Source organism: Myotis myotis, unplaced genomic scaffold, assembly GCF_014108235.1.
Source record: "Myotis myotis isolate mMyoMyo1 unplaced genomic scaffold, mMyoMyo1.p scaffold_m19_p_1, whole genome shotgun sequence".
Lineage (NCBI taxonomy): Eukaryota > Metazoa > Chordata > Mammalia > Chiroptera > Vespertilionidae > Myotis > Myotis myotis.
The window spans coordinates 888,135-908,493 of record NW_023416313.1 but is presented as its reverse complement, the minus strand read 5'-3'; the positions used below and the strand labels follow the sequence as shown (position 1 = coordinate 908,493).

The following is a 20,359-nucleotide window of genomic DNA, read 5'->3' as shown; positions in this document are numbered from 1 at the left end:
CAAAGCACAAGAGTGGTGATGCTGACCGTAGATAAAGCCGGAAAGTGCTTTCCTACGTGAAGATTGAGGGCAGTGCAGTGATGGGAGAGGCCACATCCACAGGACTTTTATGACAGGATGTTGTTATAATTGTTCTGTGTGCTGTTATTGCTGTGTGCCTGATTTACACGTTAAACTTCATCACAGGTATGGATGTATAGGAAAAAACATAGTATACGTAGGACTCAGTGCTATCCACGGTCTCAGGCATCCATGGGGTCTCGGAGCACCCCACCCCCACCCCCCGTGCATAAGGCGGGGGGGACTACAGGGTCTTTGTCATAAATCAGGTCCCTGTGTGTGGGGGGTCTTTCCTGGACTTGATTCGGTTCTCATTGGTTTGTCTGTCCTTGTGCTAACATTCCCCTGGCCTATTACTGGAGCTTTACAATATGCGTGATATCCTACAGTATGTCATTCTCCCACACATAGCTCATTTTAAAAATTGGCTATTCTAAGTTCTTTGCATTTTCATATAAAATTCTTCAATTTGCTTTTAAAAATACTGTTCGGATTTTTATTATGTTTACAATGTGTGTGATAAACAGTAATATACAGAGTATGTAGAGAACTCCTATCAATAAGAAAAGCCCTGCCCTGGCCGGTTTGACTGAATGGATAGAGCATCAGCCCGCAGACTGAAGGGTCACAGGTTCAATTCCGGTCAAGGGCACGTACCTCAGTTGCAGGCTTGATCCCCAGTCCTGGGCTGTTTCTCTCTCTCCCCTCCTCTCTTCCACTCTCTCTAATTATCAATAATGGAAAAATATCCTCGGGTGAGGATTAACTAATAAATTAATTTAGAAAAAATGGTTTAAAGAAAATGGTTGTCACAATTTTTAAAATGAGCTAAATATTTGGGGGGGAAATCTAGTGAAAGATGGACATTTCAACCCCGAGGTCGCGAGGCCAGCACAAGCACATAGCTGAGCGCTACCCAAATTGCTGATCCCCAGAAATGTGAGCAGACACCGTGGTGGTGTTTGGGGGTGTTTGTTATGCGGCAACAGGAAACCAATACTGCCTACCCCGGCTTCCTCCCATGACGGAGCACTTTCAGGGCCTGGTTTCATAGCAGGACCCGGCCTCCAGAGGGCTGCTGGCTCCTGCGCGCCCAGCTGGGCTCTGCCTCCTGGCTCCCCCGCTTGGCCAATGCTTTGTAGTTCTCATGTGTGTCTGCTCTGAGGAGATGTTTATGTCTTGTTTTGCCTGAAGCTGTCGGTCTTTTTGTCTCTCTCTGTCTATACTCACCCAGCACTGTGTGTGCTTAAACACAAGGAGTGTGCGCATGTGCCGTATGAGCGCGGAGCTCACACTCTCGCTCCCTTTTTTGAGATCAAACAATTATGACTGTGCTTTTGTTTCCTAAGGTCTGACTTATTCCTCAGGGGACCCATCGTCTGTCTCTTAATGCTTTGTTCCTTGTTTTTTAAATCATTTGTTTCTTTAACTCGGAGTTTTGGCATCTTTAACTGAGGCCGTTGTTCCTGGGTTCTTTGTTTAGCTGAGATGTTACTTTTTTATGTTATATGTGTCCCGCTCCTAGTTTTTCTGGCCCCTATTTATAAACTTCTTAGAAATTTCCGCCTAACGGCAATTCTAAAGAGTAGTATGTGGACGATATTTCACCAGAATTGGTTGATTTGACTCGGCTCTCTCTTTCCTTTTACAACAATTTTTTGTTAAGTCCTGGCCTTCTTCTACTTTTCTTCTGACCAAGATGGTGAGGGGAATGGGTTTGTAAATGCAGCAGGTCCCGCGGCTCTGCTCGGTCCAGCGCTGTCCCTATCGGCCTCCGTCTCTCCGTGGCTGCCGTCTCTGTGCTGGCTGTGGCTGTGGCCGTGCAGCTGGGCCCGGAGTCCCTGCCATGGGACACGCAGGGGTTTTAACGCTTATAATGGGATGCTGGACCCCTTTCTAGTCAGAACGCTGCTGGAGAATTCATTCTTTCCCTCCCTCATTTTGGTGAATTTTTTTTTTTACTGATTTTGCTTCTTTCCGTTTGTTTCCTTAGGTTTAGAGGGATCCTGTGAGCCTGGGTATCCTACCATGAGTCAAAATATGTACTTTTAGTGTCAAAAATATGTGTTTGTATCCTTATAAGGGCTTTTGTTGGGAACTGTTTGGTGAACAAATCAAATCATCTTAAACTGCAATGAGATTGTGTTTATCACGTTCACAGTCTCGTCTCAAGGAACTGGAGCAAGAAGCCCACTTTGTGGCAGGAGAGCAGTTCCTCATAACCAGCAGCGCTCAGCTTCGAGAGGTACAGCTGCATCTGGTTCTTTCATAAAATAAACTTCTTACTCGGGTGAAGGGAGATGTATCCTGAACTTATATGTAAGTTCATGTTCTCTCACATTGCGAGTCATTCCTTTAGAGCAGCGGTTCTCAACCTGTGGGTTGCGACCCCTTTGGCGGTCTAACGACCCTTTCACAGGGGTCGCCTCAGACCATCCTGCATATCAGATATTTACATGACGATTCATAACAGTAGCAACATGACAGTTATGAAGTAGCAACGAAAATAATTTTATGGTTGGGTCACAACATGAGGAACTGTATTTAAAGGGCCAGAAGGTTGAGAACCACTGTTCTAGAGCCTGTAAGCTCAAGAAAAGTAGCAAATCAGACTCCCGGCATTCTGCGCCTGTGTCGCGGCTGCCCTGGCCGTGGCTGTGGCCTGTCGTGCGATGCTGGCCCCGCACACTGGGCCCTCACTGCGTGTCATCTTCTGTTGAAGATCCTCTTTGGCAAGCTGAAGCTGCACCTGCTGAGCCCCACGGAGATGCTTCCCAAGACGGGGCTGCGGGGCCACCTGTCCACATCCGAAGCCGTGGTAAGGCTCAAAACCACCCCCTTCTTCTGAAACAAGAGCATGTCTGCGCCCCGTGTGCTCACTCCCAGCCCGCCCGCTGCCTGTGGCGGGACGGCCAGCGCCAGGCCGAGCAGGTGGCGGTGGTCACGCTCCCGCCCAAGGGTGTTGCCTTCGAGTTACGAACCCAGGAGCAAGGGGCAGCGGGGCCAGTTTCCAGAGCAAACCATTGGCTTGATTCCCCGGCAGGACAGTCGGTAGCAGTTTGCTCTGAAAACCAAGTTCTTGGCCCAGACCAGGCCCCGTCCTGCCCACAGGAGCCTGGAGACGGGAGGTCCCCGTCCTCTCCTCCTGCCACATTCATTTCAGGAAATCTTAGCTGCCCTTCTCAGGAGGAATACAGTTCTGTACATTTTAAATGGTTTTTTACTGAATGTATTGGGGTGACGTTGGTTAATACCATTATATAGCTTTCAGGTGTACAGTTTCCTAATGCGTCACCTGTTACTGCACTATGTTCACCACCCAAGTCAGGTCTCCTTCCGTCACCATTGACCCCCCTTCCCTCTGCTACCTCCCCCACTCCCTTCCCTCGCTCATCACCACACTGTTGTCTGTGGCTGTGAGTTTTGTTTTGGGCTTAATCCCTTTACCCTTTTCACTCAGACCCCAACCCCTCTCCGCTCTGTCAACCATCAGTCTGTTCTCTGTGTCTATGAGTCTGTTTCTATTTTGTTATTTTATTTTATTCATCAGTTATTTTATTCCACATATAAATGAGATCATATGGTACTTTTCTTTCTCTAACTGGCTTATTTCCCTCAGCATAATGCTCTCCAGGTTCATCCATGCTGTTGCAAAGGGTAAGATTTCCTTGGTGGTTATTTTTTTTTACAGCTGAGTAGTATTCCATTGTGTAAATGAACCACAGCTTTTTTATCCACTCATCTACTGATGGACACTTGGGCTGCTTCCATAGCTTGGCTATCTATCTATCTATATATCTATACTAATAAAATGGTAATATGCTAATTAGACCGGACGTCTTTCAGACATCCGTCCAGACGTCCTTCTGGACAAAGCCACGGTGGTGGGGGCCAAGGCAGAGTCCGTTACAGGTGATCAGGCTGGCAGGGAAGGGCACTTAGGGGCAACCAGGCAGGCAGGGGAGGGCAGTTAGGGGTTACCAGGCTGGCAGGGGAGGGCAGTTAGGGGCGATCAGGTTGGCAGGCAGAGGCAGTTAGGAGTAATCAGTCAGGCAGGGGAGTAGTTAGGGGCGATCCAGCTGGGAGGAGAGCAGTTAGGGGTGATCAGGCCAGCAGGCAGAGAGGTTAGGGGCAATCAGGCAGAGGTGGTTAGGGGTGATCAGGCAGGCAGGGAAGCAGTTAGGGGCATCAGGCAGGCATGCAGAGTGGTTAGGGGCGATCAGGCAGGAAGGCAGGTGAGCGGTTAGGAGCCAGCAGTCCCAGATTGCGGGAGGGGTCCCAGATTGCGGGAGGGGTCCCAGATTGCGGGAGGGGTCCCAGATTGGAGATGGTGCAGGCCAGGCTGAGGGACCCCAGCCTGTACACGAATTTCCTGCACCGGGCCTCCAGTATATATATATATATATATATATATATATATATATATATATATATATAAAAGGCTTCCCTCCGACCGGTAGCTATGATAAGCACTGGCCACCAGGGGCAGGCGCTCAACGTAGGAGCTGCCATGACATGCACTGGCCCCAACAAACCAACACTCGGCTTCCCCCAAGAGGGACACAGGCCCTGCCACCACCCTGGAGCGGCACCTCACCAAATCGCAGCCAATGCTGCCAAGACCCCATGGTGCAAAATGCAGCCCACAGCCCAGCCCAGCCCGGAAATGGTCACTGTGAGCGCGGGGGTAATGACGTCACGTACCAATGCCTGGCTTCCTCTCCCTAGCAACTAGCCTCCTTGGAGTTTCTTCAGCCCAGGAACCCGACTTGCATCATAGCCAGGTGCAAACATTTTACAGTTCAACCAAATGTTTATGAAGCGTTTTCCCATGCCTCATCTCATTTGATCCTCACAGAAGTCCTGGAGCAGGTAGATAGGAGACTCGGTAGAATCCTATTTTCTTTTCATTAGCCAAAAAACGGAGATTTAGAAAGCTTAGAAACTTGACCCGGCTGAAAAGAAGTAAGAAATGGTGAACCCTAAAAATGACTTCTGGTTTTCTCACTGCACAGAATATAGTCAAACACTACTGCAGTTAAATATTTAACCCTTTGTTCTCCCTGCGTGATCTACAATAATAATCTGCTTCGTGTTGATATTTACTGTTGTGTTGCTGATAATTACCTGAAAGAGAAGTTGGAGTGCTTTATTGGGCTGGAAAAAGTTTAGCTAAATCAGAAAGCAGGTCTAACTAAGCAAGTTTATTCTATATCTATAAAAGGCTAAGTTGACTCGCGCGTGCGTGATACATATAAAGCTCTCGCTGGCGCCAATTGCACACGTGTGTTTCGATCTGTCATTGTCGATTGTGAATTTGGTTGACACTTCTATTATAGAGAAAGGGCAAATAACACTATTAAAATATTTCTTCTAATTAATTTCCTTTCAATGTGCACGAATCCGTGCACCAGGACACTAGTTGCAATAAACATAAGGGTGCATATATTTTTTCAAGTTAGTGTTTAGGGTTTCTTCAGGAATATTCCCAGAAGTGGAATTGCTGGGTCATAAGACAGTTCCATTTTTATTTTTTTTATTATTATTATATTTTTATTGACTTCAGAGAGGAAGGGAGAGCGGGAGAGAGAGAGAGAGAGAGAGAGAGAAGCATCAATGATGAGAGAGAATTATTGATCAGCTGCCTCCTGCACGCCCCACACTGCAGACTGAGCCTGCAACCTAGGCCTGTGCCCTGACCGGGAATCAAACTGTGACCTCCTGGTTCATAGGTCGATGCTCAAACACTGAGCCACGCCGGCTGGGCAAGACAGTCCATTTTTGAAAGACAAGGAGTAGCTTAGTTGGTTGGGATGTTGGCCTGATACACCAGGGTTGCGGGTTCAGTCCCTGGTCAGGGCACATATAACAATCAACCAAGGAATATATAAGTAAGTGGAACAACAAATTGATGTTTCTGTCTCTCTCTCTAAAATCAATCAATCAATAAAAATCAAAGGCAGGGAGTGGGGCGGCTCTACTCTAGGAAAGTGGTGGAGCATAGACAGATGTTTACAATCCAGTAGGCGGCAGCGCAGAGCCGAGGGCAGTGATAATGCGTGCATGTCCCTCTGCTGGGACCCTCTGCGGAGGCCAGCAGTGCCCGCTGGGCCGTGTCCAGCCTTTGGCTTTGCAGCAGGGGAGGCTGTGCTTCTAGAGTCCTCCGTGCATATCGCCTCTCCATCGTTTCACTTTCTGCTCATCTCACCTGGCGGTCCCCTCGCTTGCTGACTGTCCCTACACCTGGCCCTTGGGGGCTCGGGTGGCCGTTGTCGAGTGAGCCAGGGACTGCGTGCAGCCTGGTTCCCCTGCAGGGACCTGGATTCGTGCTCTTCCACATGCCTTCCTGTCCTTCTCCGTGTCCTTGGGAAGCAAGGGCAGTGGCCCCAGCCACGCCACCTGCACAGCCTGGGCCACGTTGCTTGACTGCTTTGTGCCTCAGTTTCCTGATCTGTAACAGAAGGACTATAATAATAATGTCCCTGCTAGAATCTTGTGAGGATTCTGCAACTGTGTGTGTGTGTGTGTGTGTGTGTGTGTGTGTGAGAGAGAGAGAGAGAGAGAGAGAGAGAGAGAGAGAGAGAGAGAGAGAGAGAAACAGTATTTAGGACCATGTCTGACATAAGCTCTCAAAAACCAATAAGTATTGGCTATTTTTATGAGTTTATTCATCCAAAAACTGGGAATCATCTTTGATTTTCTTTCAGCCTCACCTGCAGCAAGTCTTAAAGTCCCTACGTGCAAAGTATGTCTTGAGTTTGCCTCCCTCCCTCCACCTTCACCATCAGCCCCTTCACCTTCCAGTCAGGCTCCTCCAGAGCTCCCTGCGCAGTCACTCCCGCCCCCTGTCTCACGCCCGCGGTTATTCATCACACACGGCAGCGTGGTCTTGGAAAGTGTTACAGAACCATGTCACGCCCTGGGTGGATGGCTCAATTGGTTAGAACATCGTCCCATACACTGAAGGCTGTGGGTTCAATCCCGTCGGGGCACGTGCGGAAGGCAGCTGATTGAATTTTCTCTCTCACCTCGATGTTTCTCTCTTGCATCTTTACTTTCTCTCTAAAATCAATAAACAAATCCTTCAATGAAGGTTAAAAAAGAAAAGAAAGCCTGCCAGTGTGGCTCAGTGGTTGAGCCTTGATCTACGAACCAGGAGGTCCCTAGTTTGATTCCTGGTCAGGGCACATGCCCAGGTTGCAGGCTTCATCCCCAGTGGGATGTGTGCAGGAGGCAGCTGATCAATGATTCTCTCTCATCATCGATGTTTCTCTCCCTCTCCCTCCCTCTCTGAAATCAATAAAAATACATTTTATAAAAACAAGAGAGAGAAACCATGTCACTCCTGTGATGTGAACTTCCAGTGGCTTTCTGTGACACTTAGAATAAAACCCAAGCTCTTGAGCGTGGCCCCGCCTGTGGGCCTGGCGCTGCCCCTCCTCTGGCCTCGCTCCATCCCCACTCCGGGCTCCCCCCACCCCCTCCCGAGCACGCCTGCTGCCCAGGTGTCTGCACAGCCCTGGCTTCCTCCGGAGACTCCTCCCCAGGTTCCAACACCTGGCTGCACGCTGCTCGCTTCAGCACTGCTCTCAGAACCTCTCTGGTCACACAGCACAGCGAGGCCCATTACAGCCCATTTCTTCACCTTCATTTCCTTTCTGTCTTCCTTTCCATTTTAAATTTCTGACAGTGTTACAGCTGTCTCCCGTCCCCCCACCCCCTGCTCCCCTCCACCCAGCCCCTCCCTTCTCCCCCCAGGTCTTCACGCCCCATCCTTCATTTTCCTACACACACTCGCCATTTCCCGTGGTTCCCTTAGTTGCCTGCTTGCTTATCCCACTAGGATGTGGGCGGCCCAGAGCCCAGCCTCCGCCGGCTGCTTCACTCCATCCCAGCACCAGGCAGCCTGGAGCTGGCACCTGGTGGCCGAGCTGGTGGCTGTGGTTTGTTTGTGGAGCCCGGCAGCAGGGGCAGGACCCACTGCGAGACCCTCCTGGTGGCTGAGAGGGAGGGGCAGCGAGCCCAGTTCCAGCGGTGGTGGCGCCTGGGGAGGTGGCACCTGCGCGGGGTCCTGGGTGGATTCATTCTCTGACTGGCACCAGCTGGCAGGGCCGCCCTTCCCTGCTGCTGCCTGTGCTGCTCTGAGACAGCCCACAGCGGAAGGAGGGGAAAGAGCTCCTCCGGTGTAGGGTGCTTTGTGGACGGAGTTAAGACGGTGACCTTAATTTCCCCAGAACATGAGGGCCCTAAGTCATAGTGGCCTTACTCTGTTTTCCTGGACCAGTCATGCTAGTCTGTGCATTAAAAGAGATGAGTGTTTTGCCCTGGCTGGCTTGGCTCAGTAGTTAGAGAGAGCGTTGGCCCTTGAACCAAAGGGTCTCCAGTTCGATTCCTGGTCAAGGGCACGTTCCTGGGTTGCAGGCTTGATCCCCGTTTGTCCAGGAGCATGCGGGAGACAACCAATCGATGTGTCTCTCACATCGATGTTTCCCTCTCTCTCTCTACCTCCTCCTCCCTCCCCTCCACTCTCTCTAAAAAAAATCAATGGGAAAATATCCTTGGGTGAGGACTAACAAAGACAAACAAAAAATGATGAGCGTTTACTAGGCAACCCATGCACATGGTCTAAATTCAAAATTAAGCCTCCTCTCCACTTCCCTTCCCTCCCTTAGCCCGCAGGTAATGGGCAGCCTGGGAGGTTCGAGCTGGGATCACGGTACGCTTTTATCAGACTTTACCGTTAGCTCAGGGTTAGGGCCACAGCAAAATCCAGCAGAAGGCACAGAGACGTCCCATACCCCCCTCCCCTCACACACAGAGCCTCCCCCACTACCGACACCCCCACCAGAGGGTCCACTGTTGCAGGCATGGAGCCTAGACTGACTCGACCTCAGCACCCAGAGGGCACAGCGTGCAGAGGGCTCGCCCTGGTGCTGTGCGCCCCGGGGGTCTGGACAAGTGTGTAATGGCACTATCCATCCTCACACTCACACAGCGGTTTCATGCCCTGGAACTCCTCTGTGCTCCGCCTGTTCCTCCCTCCAGCCCTGATCCGTTCACTGTCCCCATCGTGTCGTCTTCCTGAGGCTGTCATATACTTGGGGTCACACAGTGTGGGGCCTTCTCAGATGGTCTGTCACTTAGTCATGGGCACTGAGGGTTCCTCCGCGTCTGTTCCTGGCTCGGTCGCTCATTCTCTTCAGTCTGAGTACTCTTCCTTGTCTGGGTGTAGCGGCTGCTTTTTCCCATCGTCTACGGAGGGACATCTTGGCTGCCTCCAGCTTTTGGCAATAAAGCTTTTAAACATCGGTGTGCAGGGTTTTGTGTGGACGTAAGTTTCCACCTCCTTTGGCTAAATACCAAGGAGTGGGGTGGCTGGATTGTATGGCAAGAGGACGTTTAGTTTTGTAAGAAACCCTCACTGTCCTCCAAAGTCACAGCACCATCTCCTACTGAGCAGCACAGTGCGGTCCTGCGGCCCCATCCCGCCGGCACTGACACGGGTCTGAGAGGCCCATGGTGCGTCGTGTCGCTGGTGGAGCACGAGGCGGCTCCTGATGGGCTGTCGCTGTGTGTGGGGACCCATGTCTCCACAGTCCGCGTGATGGCCGTGAGGATGGGGCAGAGCAATGGATTTTCAGAGCGTTTTCAGGACAGAAAGAAACATCCATGAGTGTGAGCAAAAGTCAGGAATGTGGGGTGACCCCTGGCTTCCTTAGTTCTGCACCTGAGCAGAGATGGCCACCACTCGGGAGACTGGGAGCGGAGCGGTTTTAGGTGGTGGTGGGGGGGGATGGAGTAAAGGGCCCCATGTTGGACATGTTAAGACAGACGTGTTCATGAGCCATTGGCACAGAGTTGTCGCACCACAGCTGAGACACGTGCGCGGAGGCAGTCAGCCGATCTGGATTGACGTTGCTGGTCCTCCTGCCGCACAGGAGCTTTGCAGAAACCCCTGTCCCGGCCACGACCAAGCCGTGGAGTCGGAGCTTGCGGCAGGCGGCCGGTCACGAAGCGCTGCTGACGCTAAGCAGCAGCATCGATAACCAGGGACCTGCACTCAGAAATGCCCGTGAGGCCCGGACCAGTTTGGCTCAGTGGATGGAGGGTCGGCCTGCAGACTGAAGGGTCTCAGGTTCGATTCCAGTCAAGGGCATGTACCTTGGTTGCGGGCACATACCCAGTGGGGGGCGTGCAGGAGGCAGCTGATCGATGTTTCTAACTATTCCTCTCCCTTCCTCTCTGTAAAAAGTCAATAAAATATATATATTTTTAAAAAGAAATGCCCGTGAGGAGCGGGAGAGAGGAGGTGCCAACAGGTGGCCGCAGGGAGAGGGGATGAGAAGAGTGTGGGGCCAGGAGCCAGCGGGAGTGTTTGATGGAGCCCACGGAGCAGCAGGCGCTGTGGCCTCTGCCCGGATCATTGACCAACTCCGGTCCGGCGTTATCCAGGTTAGGAGATCAAACACTTCATTCTTTTCAGAGTTCTCGGGGCCTCTTCTCAATGCGCAGGCAGACTGTGCTCAGAAAGCTCTCTTGTGAGTCAGGCATCAGGGCGAGGAGAGCGAGTTGATCGGAAGCAGTGTTTTTGGCTGAGTATTTTCATCTCCCTGAGGAGTAGCTTTTCTAAGAAAAGGGCAGCTGGGAGATACTGAGTCGGGACCCTCCCCAGCAGTGCCAGCTCTCGGGCCCGGGACTGTTCATGTCCCCGCCCTCAGTCTTCCTGCAGACACACACTTCCGGGCCCACACACTACGATAGAGTCAGAGCACCAGTCTCCAGACTAGTTCACAGATTCAAAATGATCCTCATGAAGCCCGGGCAGACGGTTTTTGTAGAAATCGGCAAGCTGATTCCCAGATTTAAAGAAAAGTGCAAAAACTAAGAACCGAGGTAATCTTGGAAGATAGAGCACTATTGGAAGATTGAGTCTGTTGGATGCAAGAGTAACCACATAGCAATGGAAATTGCCAGGAATTAATTAGTGATCCGTACAGTGTGGTGTTGATTCAAGGGTAAACGAACAGACCGAGGGCGGTGGAGAAGCCCCAAGCAGGCGCCCCTGGGCGTGTGAAACCCCTGACCTCAGAAGCTGCGCTGCAAAGCCCTGAGCAGGAGGTTGCCACGTAAATGATCAGGCACCAGTGCCTCTGGGCCCTACTTCACATCCTCCACGGAAAGAAATGCCAAGTGAAGGTGCACCCACATGTACAAGGCTGTGGAGATACCATAGAGAATATCGTCAAGACCTGATGTAGGAGACATTCTGAGACAGGTCACAAATGCATGACCGTAAAGAAGGAGGTCGACACATTGGATGACAGTGGAATGAAGACCCTCTGTTCAGGAAGAGACGCCACTAACCAAGAGGAAGGGCGAGCCTCACAGAAGGCGCTTCCAGTTCATAGGAAAGAGCCCGTCCAGGCAGCGGGTGCCCACAGTCCAGGAGGAACAGGCACAGCGGTTTCCCCGTGGGCCGAGGCCACGCACAGGACCCTGGCAGAAGAGGTGCAGTCAGTAAACACCGCGTGCTGTTCGGCCGTCTCGGTCGCCGGGGCATACGCACCAGCAGCCCAGTGAGACGTCGCTCACATCACCAGGACGGCGGGGATGAGGACAGCAACACGCGTTACCCGAGACGCGGGCACGGGCTCCCGGGTGTGATGAACTGCTGGACGGTCCCCGCTGCAGGTGGCCCGGCGCCCGCGTGTGCATCCAACACGCCTCCTCGTGTGTGCATCCAACAGCTGCGGACGTCGTTCCCGGCACTGCACCGTGTGTCCACCGCGGCCCGATATGGGAAAACCACATATCCATCCGTGGTGGAGGGAGAAGTAGTTGACCTGCGTTCAAACAATCAGCATTACACGTTCACGGCATCGTCTTCCCACGGCAGCATGGTGAGCCATAAGCCATCACGCTGAGCACAGAAGCCACACACACAGAGAACCTGTCCTGAACTGACACGAAGTTCAAAACCTGGGAACAGTGGCCTGGGGGGTAGAGGCCAGGCTGGTGGGGGCAGGGGCCTGAGTGTTCCCTCTGGGCGAGCCCAGGCGCGTTCACTTTGTGATACTTCAACAAGTCGTGTTCTTATGAGCTTGTACTCTGCTGTATATTTTTGACTTTTTATATTTTGACTTTTTAAAATTAATTTGAAAATCCTTAATCATGCTCTGATGTCACCTCCCTGACTTCATGCCCGGCTCCCTGCGATTCAGGTGCTGGGTGTTCCTGAACGATCACGTTACACGTTTGTAGGCATTTCCCAGTTTTCTCTGCCAGGAGGAAGAATCGCTGATCGGCTGCCTCCTGCATACCCTCCCTGGGCATGGAGCCCGCAACCCAGGCATATGCCTTCGACCGGAATCGAACCCGGGACCCTTCAGTCCGCAGACTGACGCTCTATCCACTGAGCCAAACCAGCCAGGGCTGCCATGTGATATTTTTAAAATAATTTTTCAAAATCGATTTTTAGAGAGAGGAAGGGAGAGAGAGAGAATGAGAGAGACATTGATGTGAGAGAGAAGCATCGATCCGCTGCCTCCCGTTCGCAGCTAGACCAGGATAGACCCGATTTGTGCCCAGACCCGGAATCACCGCCGCCTTTTGGTGCTGGGACGACACTCCAGGCAGCTGGGCCACACCCGCCAGGTGGTGTCTTACGCGTCCTGGCTGCGGAGTCCTCATGGAAACCTCATCCCGCTCTCGCGAAGCGCCCTTAGCGCCACGAGGATGGATTTGTGAGGGTGGAGGCCGGGGCGCCTGCTCAGCTGAGTTGGTTATGCATCTCCATTTTGGGAAACATGCTCAATGGAGACGGTGTTCTTTAGGACTTTCTCTGGCTGAAAATAAGTGTCTGGAATGTTGAGCTTCCATGAATGACTCTGTTAATAATATTTACTCTCATTTTTCAGTTAACTGCTCTGCAAGCCCTCCATCCATTACCCAAGATCATTTTGGAATACAGGCAGGTAAGTTAATTTCTTAATAAGTTGGTGACGAAGGGGAAGCTTATGGCACCGGCTCTGTTGATGGAAATCCAGTCGCTGAGGCAGCCCGACGAGGCCCTGAAGGGAATGGAGTCGTTCAAGTTGACCCGTGTTCGCACGGCTCGCTGGCACCCCGACGTGGTGTCACCCCGCCTACAGTCAGCCCCTCTCAGCTTGAGGGGCTGGCGAACTCTCGGAAGGAAGGAGTTGGTGTGTCTGTGACAGTGTGACGTGCCCTCCATCAGTACCGTGTGTGGAAGCCGCCTCCGTGCCCGGGGCAGGCCCGGTGTGTGGCTCCGCGCAGCGTTTTACCATCCGCGTTCCTGTTCACTGGTCACTGACACACCCCTCCCTTCCAGCTGCCCTGCTTCTCTGCTCCTGCACCTGCCAGCAGTTCTGTTGTCCTTGAACCACATGTAGCACTCACATTGCTAGTATCATCGGGGTTTTTTGTGTTATTTTTTAATAGATTTTTATTGATTTCAGAGAGGAAGAGAGAGAGAGAGAGAGAGAGAGAGAGAGAGAGAGAGAGAGAGAGAGAGGGAGAGGGAGAGGGAGGGAGAGAAACATCAATGATGAGAGAGAATCATTGGTCAGTGGCCCCCTGCACACTTCTGGCCCATAGTTCGATGCTCAACCACTGAGCCACACCCACCAGGCAGTACCATCAGTTTTTTTACTTACTGAGCCCATGGCCTGCTCTCTGCCAGGGCTGGGCAGCTGCTAGAGAGCAGGGGGTCGCAACTGCCCTTGTCCTTGAAGTAATGGAAGGACTGAAGGAGGACTGAGCGGGGCACCACGGGGCACGGGGTGACGGGCAGGAGCGCACCTGATCCTCATCACTTTCCTGTGAGAGCATGGCTGCAGAATAACAAATACCTGTAGAAAGGGGGGTGACCCCTTCTCAGCGGGTCGCTGTGGTTTAATTCTGGCCACAAGGCCACTCCGGGGTCCTGGGTCGTCTTGGTGACACACGGCGCTGACGCTCGCTCCTGTTGAACGACTTCAACAAAGAAGGCGCCGCTTCTTGTCTCTGTAACAGGTTCACAAGATCAAGTCAACTTTTGTGGACGGGCTGCTCGCCTGCGTGAAAGAGGTACCGGGGCTGAAGCGTGAGGAATGTGGGTGCCTGTGAGTTCAGATGGTGTGGAAGCTCTTAGAGTTGGGTTGATGGTGAAATCCTATATAATAAAAGGCTAATATGCAAATCGACCGAACGAAGGAATGACTGGTCGCTATGATGAGCACTGACCACCAGGGGGAAGATGCTCAATACAGGAGCTGCCCCCTAGTGGTCAGTGCGCCAGAAGCCGGGCTCATGGCTGGTGAGCGCAGTGGCGGTGGTGGGAGCCTCTCCTGCCTCCGTGGCAGCGCTAAGGATGTCCGACTGTGAGAAGGTGCAGGCCGGGCTGAGGGACAACGCGCTCCCCCCCCACCCCGCACGAATTTCGTGCACTGGGCTTCTAGTAGTCTAATAAACTGGAGCGTGAGCCACGATTGTGCTGGGACTCAGGCCTCTTTAGGAGGCGGCGTACCCAGGAGTGGGACCCAGGAGTGGGGCCCAGGAGGCCCGGCTGCCAACCCTGCGCTCTCCCACGTGTGGCTGCAGCTCCCTTTGTGGTCACTTCCAGGAGTCTGCACTCAGAGATGTCCTGTCACTCGTCTGAGGCCACACAGCTTGTGCGGGATGCACAGCCCCCCTTGGGCCCGCCTTGAGCCCCTCGGCCCTCTCCCCACGCACAGGGTTCTTAAGTGACTTGGAGACCCGCGGTCCTGCTGCAGTTTCCCTTGGGTGAGGGGACATCTTGACCACAGTTGGCAGCTTCTGACCCCAGGAGTCGGGCGGGGTAGGGCCTCTGGAGGAACAGAGAGTGCTGTCTGCAGGGGAGGCGCCAAAGGGTGCAGCGCGCTCTCGACTTCCGTGGCATGGCCAGGGCTCACCCCGATTCCTTCTGGTAAAGGGCGCCATCTCCTCCACGTGGAACCAGACGGGGACAGTGACCGGAAGGCTCTCCGCCAAGCACCCGGTAGGTTAGCTCCTTGCCAGACACCAGTTTCTGTTTCTAAGAGGGGCCCCCGGGATGACAGAGTGGTTGTGTTTACCGCACCCCCTACGCTTAGAGCGGATTTCCTCCTGTTTATTCACCCAGCTAATGTTTACTTAGCACCTACGCAGTGGGGGACAAGACACGTGGTCGTTCTGTCGTGAAGTGTTGAGCTAGTGAGAGGCTCTCCCGCTCAGAGAGTCATTCTCTCGGACACGGACACCCCGTCCCACCCCTTCGTTTTCAGGTTTGTACTGACCAGGTGGCTCCTGGTTCCCAGGACCTGGCTGCAGTGGCTGATGCTCTGAGGCCCCGCCCACCTTGTGGTGCAAGGCTGCCTCTGAGGATTTGGGATGCAGGCTTAGTAGCACTGAAAGCAATTCGCTGTTTAAATGGCTTTATGTTGGTGAATTACAGACAGCTCGTTACTGATTTCTCATTACAGGAAGTTCCTTAGGTACAGAAAAGAATGTAGAAAACCCTAACGAAAGCCCCTTGCGTTCCAGCCAGTTAGCTGTGCTGCCATTTGGTGTCTGTCCTTCCAGAATCTTTGCTAAGCACATGTATTTATAAAATGCAACTTTTCTACAAAAAGAAAACTATGCTTTGCCCTTGCCAGCTTGGCTCAGTGGATAGAGCGTCAGCCTGAGGACCAAAGGGCCCCGGGTTAGATTCCGGTCAAGGGCACGTACCTGGGTTGTAGGCTCCTCCCCAGCCCAGGCCCTGGTTGGGGCTCGTGCAGGAGGCAACCAATTGATATTTCTCTCACATCAATGTTTCTCTCTGTCTTTCCCTCTCTCTTCCACTTGCTCTAAAAATAATAATAAAAAATAAATAAATAAATAAATAATAAAACTATGCTTTTATTTTATGCCTTTTCATTTTATTTAAGAAGTCTTGATATTATATACCAATATTTACCTGGATCTATATTTAAATTTAAATAATTGAATTATTTAAGAATATATCAATTAAATACGTGAATTATTTCAATATACACTATAACATGACTGGGTGGCTCAGTGGTTGAGCATTGACCTATGAACCAGGAGGTCACGGTTCGATTCCCGGTCAGGGCACATGCCCGGTTTTGGGCTCGATCCTGGTGTAGGGCGTTCAGGAGGCGGCCGATCCATGATTCTCTCTCATCATTGATGTTCCTCCCTCCCTCCCTCCTTCTCTGAAACCAATAAAATAAATAAATATGCAGGATAGAATGTGTCCACATGAGTATATTTTCATGGTGAAGGAGCTCAAGTGAGTGGGGGTTTACAAAGTGGAGAGCGTGAGCCCTTTCCTCCTTCCCTTCGTCGTGCACGTGTCTGTCCCATGGGTCCCTCGGTGCCCTGTCTGGACTGCACCCTGCCAGGCCAGCACCTGGGGCAGGGTAGGCCGACCCTGGGCGCTGCTGGGGCAGTGGCTGTGAGTGCAGGACGCCCTCTGAGAACCTCGAGCCCATTCTTGAAGGGACTTGCTTTGGACATCCCACTTCAGAGAGCTCTTCTGAGTCTTCAACCCGCAGACTGGGACCAGCACTAGCTCTGATACTGACGCTAATGCTAATTCTCACTCTACCACGACCTCTTCTTGCAGGGGCTGCATCCGTCTGCCCTTCAGGCAGCCTCTAGACCTGCTAAGCCTGCACACCCTTTCTCTCGGTGGATGCCACATCTCACCGAGGAGTCACCCCGGAATTCTCCTGGGAAAGCTTTTTGATACTATTATAAATTGTTTCCATCCCACGTGTTCATTGCTACTATATAGATATGCAATTGATTTTTTAATGTTTCTGTTCTTTTTAACTATATTTTTATTGATTTGGGGGAGGGAGAGAGAGATGGAAACATCAGTGATGAGAGAATCATTGATCGGCTGCCTCCTTCCTGCATGCCCCCCATGGGGATCGAGCCTGCCACCCAGGTATGTGCCCTGACGGAGAATTGAACTAGGGACCTTTTGATTCCTGGGTGGATGCTCAACCACTGAGCCACACTGGCTGGTCTACAAGTGATTTTTATATTTTGATTTTGCATCCTGCAACCTTAGTTCTAATAACTTTTTTGCCAATCCTGTCTGGTTTTCTATGTAGATTATCATTTCATATATAAAGAAAGCTTTAGTTCTTCCTTTCCAATATGGATACCTTTTATTTCTATTTCTTGCCTGATTATACTAACCAGAACACTGTACCATGTTGAATAGAAGTGGTGAGAGCAGGTCTCTCGTCTTGTTGCTGATGTTGGAGGAAAACACTCGGTTTCATTGGTGAGAATGCTGTAGCAGGTTTTACGTAAGCACCCTAACCACTTTCAGAACATTCTCTTCAAATAACAATTGGCTGAGTTTTTATCTAGAAATTGGATTTTGTAAAAAAAAAAAAAAAAAATTGCATCTATTACAGGGGTGGGCAAACTTTTTGACTCGAGGGCCACAATGGGTTCTTAAACTGGACCGGAGGCCGGAACAAAAGCATGTATGGAGTGTTTGTGTGAACTAATATAAACTCAAAGTAAACATCATTACATAAAAGGGTACGGTCTTTTTTTTTTTTTTAGTTTTATTCATTTCAAACTGGCCGGATCCGGCCCGCGGGCCGTAGTTTGCCCACGGCTGATTCTATTAAGATGATCATGGGGATTTTCTCCTTAAATTTGTTAATATAATGGATTACACCAATAGATTTTCAAATGTTAAACCAACCCTGCATTCCTGGACTAAAGCTTATTTGGTCTTGATGTATGTATTTGTGTGTGTGTATATAATATCATATATATATATATATATATATATATATATATATATATATATAGTTGGATTAGATTTGGTAAAATTTTGTTTAGAATCTTTGCATCTGTTTTTTTTTAATATACTTTTATTGATTTCTGAGAGGAAGGGAGATAGAGAGATAGAAACGTCAATGATGAGAGAGAATCATAGATCGGTTGCCTCCTACAGGCCCCCCATGGGGATCGAGCCTGAAGCCTGGGCATGTGCCCTTGACTGGAATTGAACCCGGGACCCTTCAGTCTGCGGGCTGGTGCTCTATCCACTGAACCAAACCAGCCAGGGCTCTTTGTATCTGTTTTAATGATGGATATCATGGAGTAGTTTTCTTTTATTGTGTTGTTGTCTGGTCTTGGTACCAGGATAATGCTAACCTCAAATAATGAATTGAAAGTATTTGCTCCTCTTCAAGTTTCTGGAAGAATTCGTATAGAATTATTTTTTCCCTCCTTATTAATAGAATTCATTATTGAAGCCATCTGAGCCCGGAAGTTTCTTTATGGGAAGCTATTTAATCACAAATTAAATTTCTTCAATAGAGCTAGGGCTATTCAGGCTATCTATTTCTTCTTGAGAGAATTTGATAGTTTGTGTCCTTCAAGGAATTTGTCCATTTCATCTAAATTGTTAATTTATGGGTATACGGTGGTTTGTAGCATTCCTTCATTCCCACATGTGTAGTGAGGTCGCCTCTCATTCCTGACACTGGTAATTTGTGTCTTCCCACGTCCCCCCCATGATCAGGTTTTGGTTTCGTTGACTTTCTCTCCACTTTTTGTTTTTATTGATTTATGCTTTGATGTTTATCATTTTTCTTCTGCTTACTTTGGGTTTAATTTGCTCTCCCTTTTATAGTTTCTTAAGGTAGAAACTGAATTTATTGATTTGAAGCCTTTTTTATATACTGCTGGGGTCCAACCCCAGCAGGTCCAGGGGTCCCCAAAGGTGTGGACGGAGTCGGCGAAGAAGGAATGACACAGAGACAGCATTCAGTTGATCAGCAGCCTAGCCAGGATCTCTAGCCAAGTTCTGTTCAGGATCTCCAGCGAAGTTCTGGTTAGGATCTCCAGCCAGGTTCTGTGTCCATGTTCTCTTGCTAGGTTCTCCAGCCAGGTTCTGTAGCCATGTTCCCTCGCTAGGTTCTGTCCAGGTTCTCCAGCCAGGTTTGGTCACCAGGTTCTATCCAGGTTCTGTAGCCAGGTTCTGTTGCCAGGTTCTGTCTAGGGTCTCCAGCCAAGTTCTGTAGCCAGGTTCTGTCCAGGATCTTTTGCCATGCTCTCTCCAGCGAAGTTCTTCTGTCTCTAGGTTCTGTGTAGGTTCTGTGCCATGGTTCTGTGTCTGGGTTCTGTATCCTGTTGTCTTGTTACATCTGTATTTATACCACTTGATTCCAATCCTATCAATCTCTATTCCAAAGGTTAGGACGTTTCTTATCTCCGTTCCAGGGAGTAAAGATTATGTAGCTTAAGCATGATTGTTCATAGTTAAAGTGATTAACTACCCGCCTGGCACTTACTTGAGGGGTTTTATTCCCTCCCTAACTTCAGGGGAAAATCCCTACCTGGGGAAACAACCTTTCTCAGAGAGGTGACCTTGGTTTAAAAACATAGTGCCAAGAAGGTGAGCAAACATATTAAGAGCAGTATGCCATATATGCCAGGTCCCTTGAAAAGCAAGGATGGACCGGGTCCCGGCAATGTACAGCCACTCAGTCCAATAAACTTGTCCCCACGTACTTCTTTCTGGCATTCAGTAAATGCTGCATGTTGTGTTTTCATTTTCATTCAGTTCAAAAAACGAGTGCCCTGGCCAGGCAGCTCAGTTGGTTAGAGCGTCGTCCCGATACCAAGGCTGCAGGCTCCATCCCTGGTCAGGGCACATACAGGAGCAGCCAGTGAATCCATAAATAAGTGGAACAACGAGTCAGTCTTCCTCTCTTCCTCTCTCTCTAAAATCAATCAATCAATGAAAAATTTAGAAAAACTAGTAACGCTTTCTGTCTTTTTTTACTTATGGATTATTTAGGAGTTTGTTATTCAGTTTCTAAGTGTCTTTCTGTTATTGATTTCTAATTTAATTCCACGAGGTCCAAGAATATACTTTGTAGGACTCGATCCTTTTAAATGTATTCACACTTGCTTTATGGCCCATCAGATGCTCCTGAAAGCATGTGCATTCTGTCGAGGGGTGGAACGGCCCCCAAGTTCCAATTAGGTCAGCTTGGTTGATAGTGTTGTCCTAGTCTCTCAGAGCCTTGCAGGGTTCCTGTCTGCCCAGGTGCTAAGCTCTCAACCACAGCCGTTGTAGCTCTTCATCTCCTTGTAGTTTTTCCTTCATGTATTTGAAGCTCTTTTATTAGGGGCAGAAATGTTAAGGATTGTTATAGCCCCCTGATGAATTTACCCATTATTTCTGTAAAATGACCTTTTTATTTAAAAAATATATATATTTTGATTGATTTCAGAGAGGAAGGGAGAA

The 20,359-nt window shown here is 50.2% G+C and overlaps 1 protein-coding gene across 1 annotated transcript in view; it reads left to right on the top strand.

Moving 5' to 3' along the window:
• POLN (DNA polymerase nu) overlaps positions 1-20,359 on the top strand; it is a 95,915-nt gene that overhangs the window by 41,087 nt on the left and 34,469 nt on the right. The window contains exons 10-14 of the mRNA XM_036326961.1: positions 2,222-2,305; positions 2,783-2,878; positions 12,978-13,034; positions 14,095-14,148; positions 15,014-15,079. Coding sequence (XP_036182854.1) covers positions 2,222-2,305; positions 2,783-2,878; positions 12,978-13,034; positions 14,095-14,148; positions 15,014-15,079 — 357 coding nt within the window. The remainder of the gene's footprint in view (positions 1-2,221; positions 2,306-2,782; positions 2,879-12,977; positions 13,035-14,094; positions 14,149-15,013; positions 15,080-20,359) is intronic.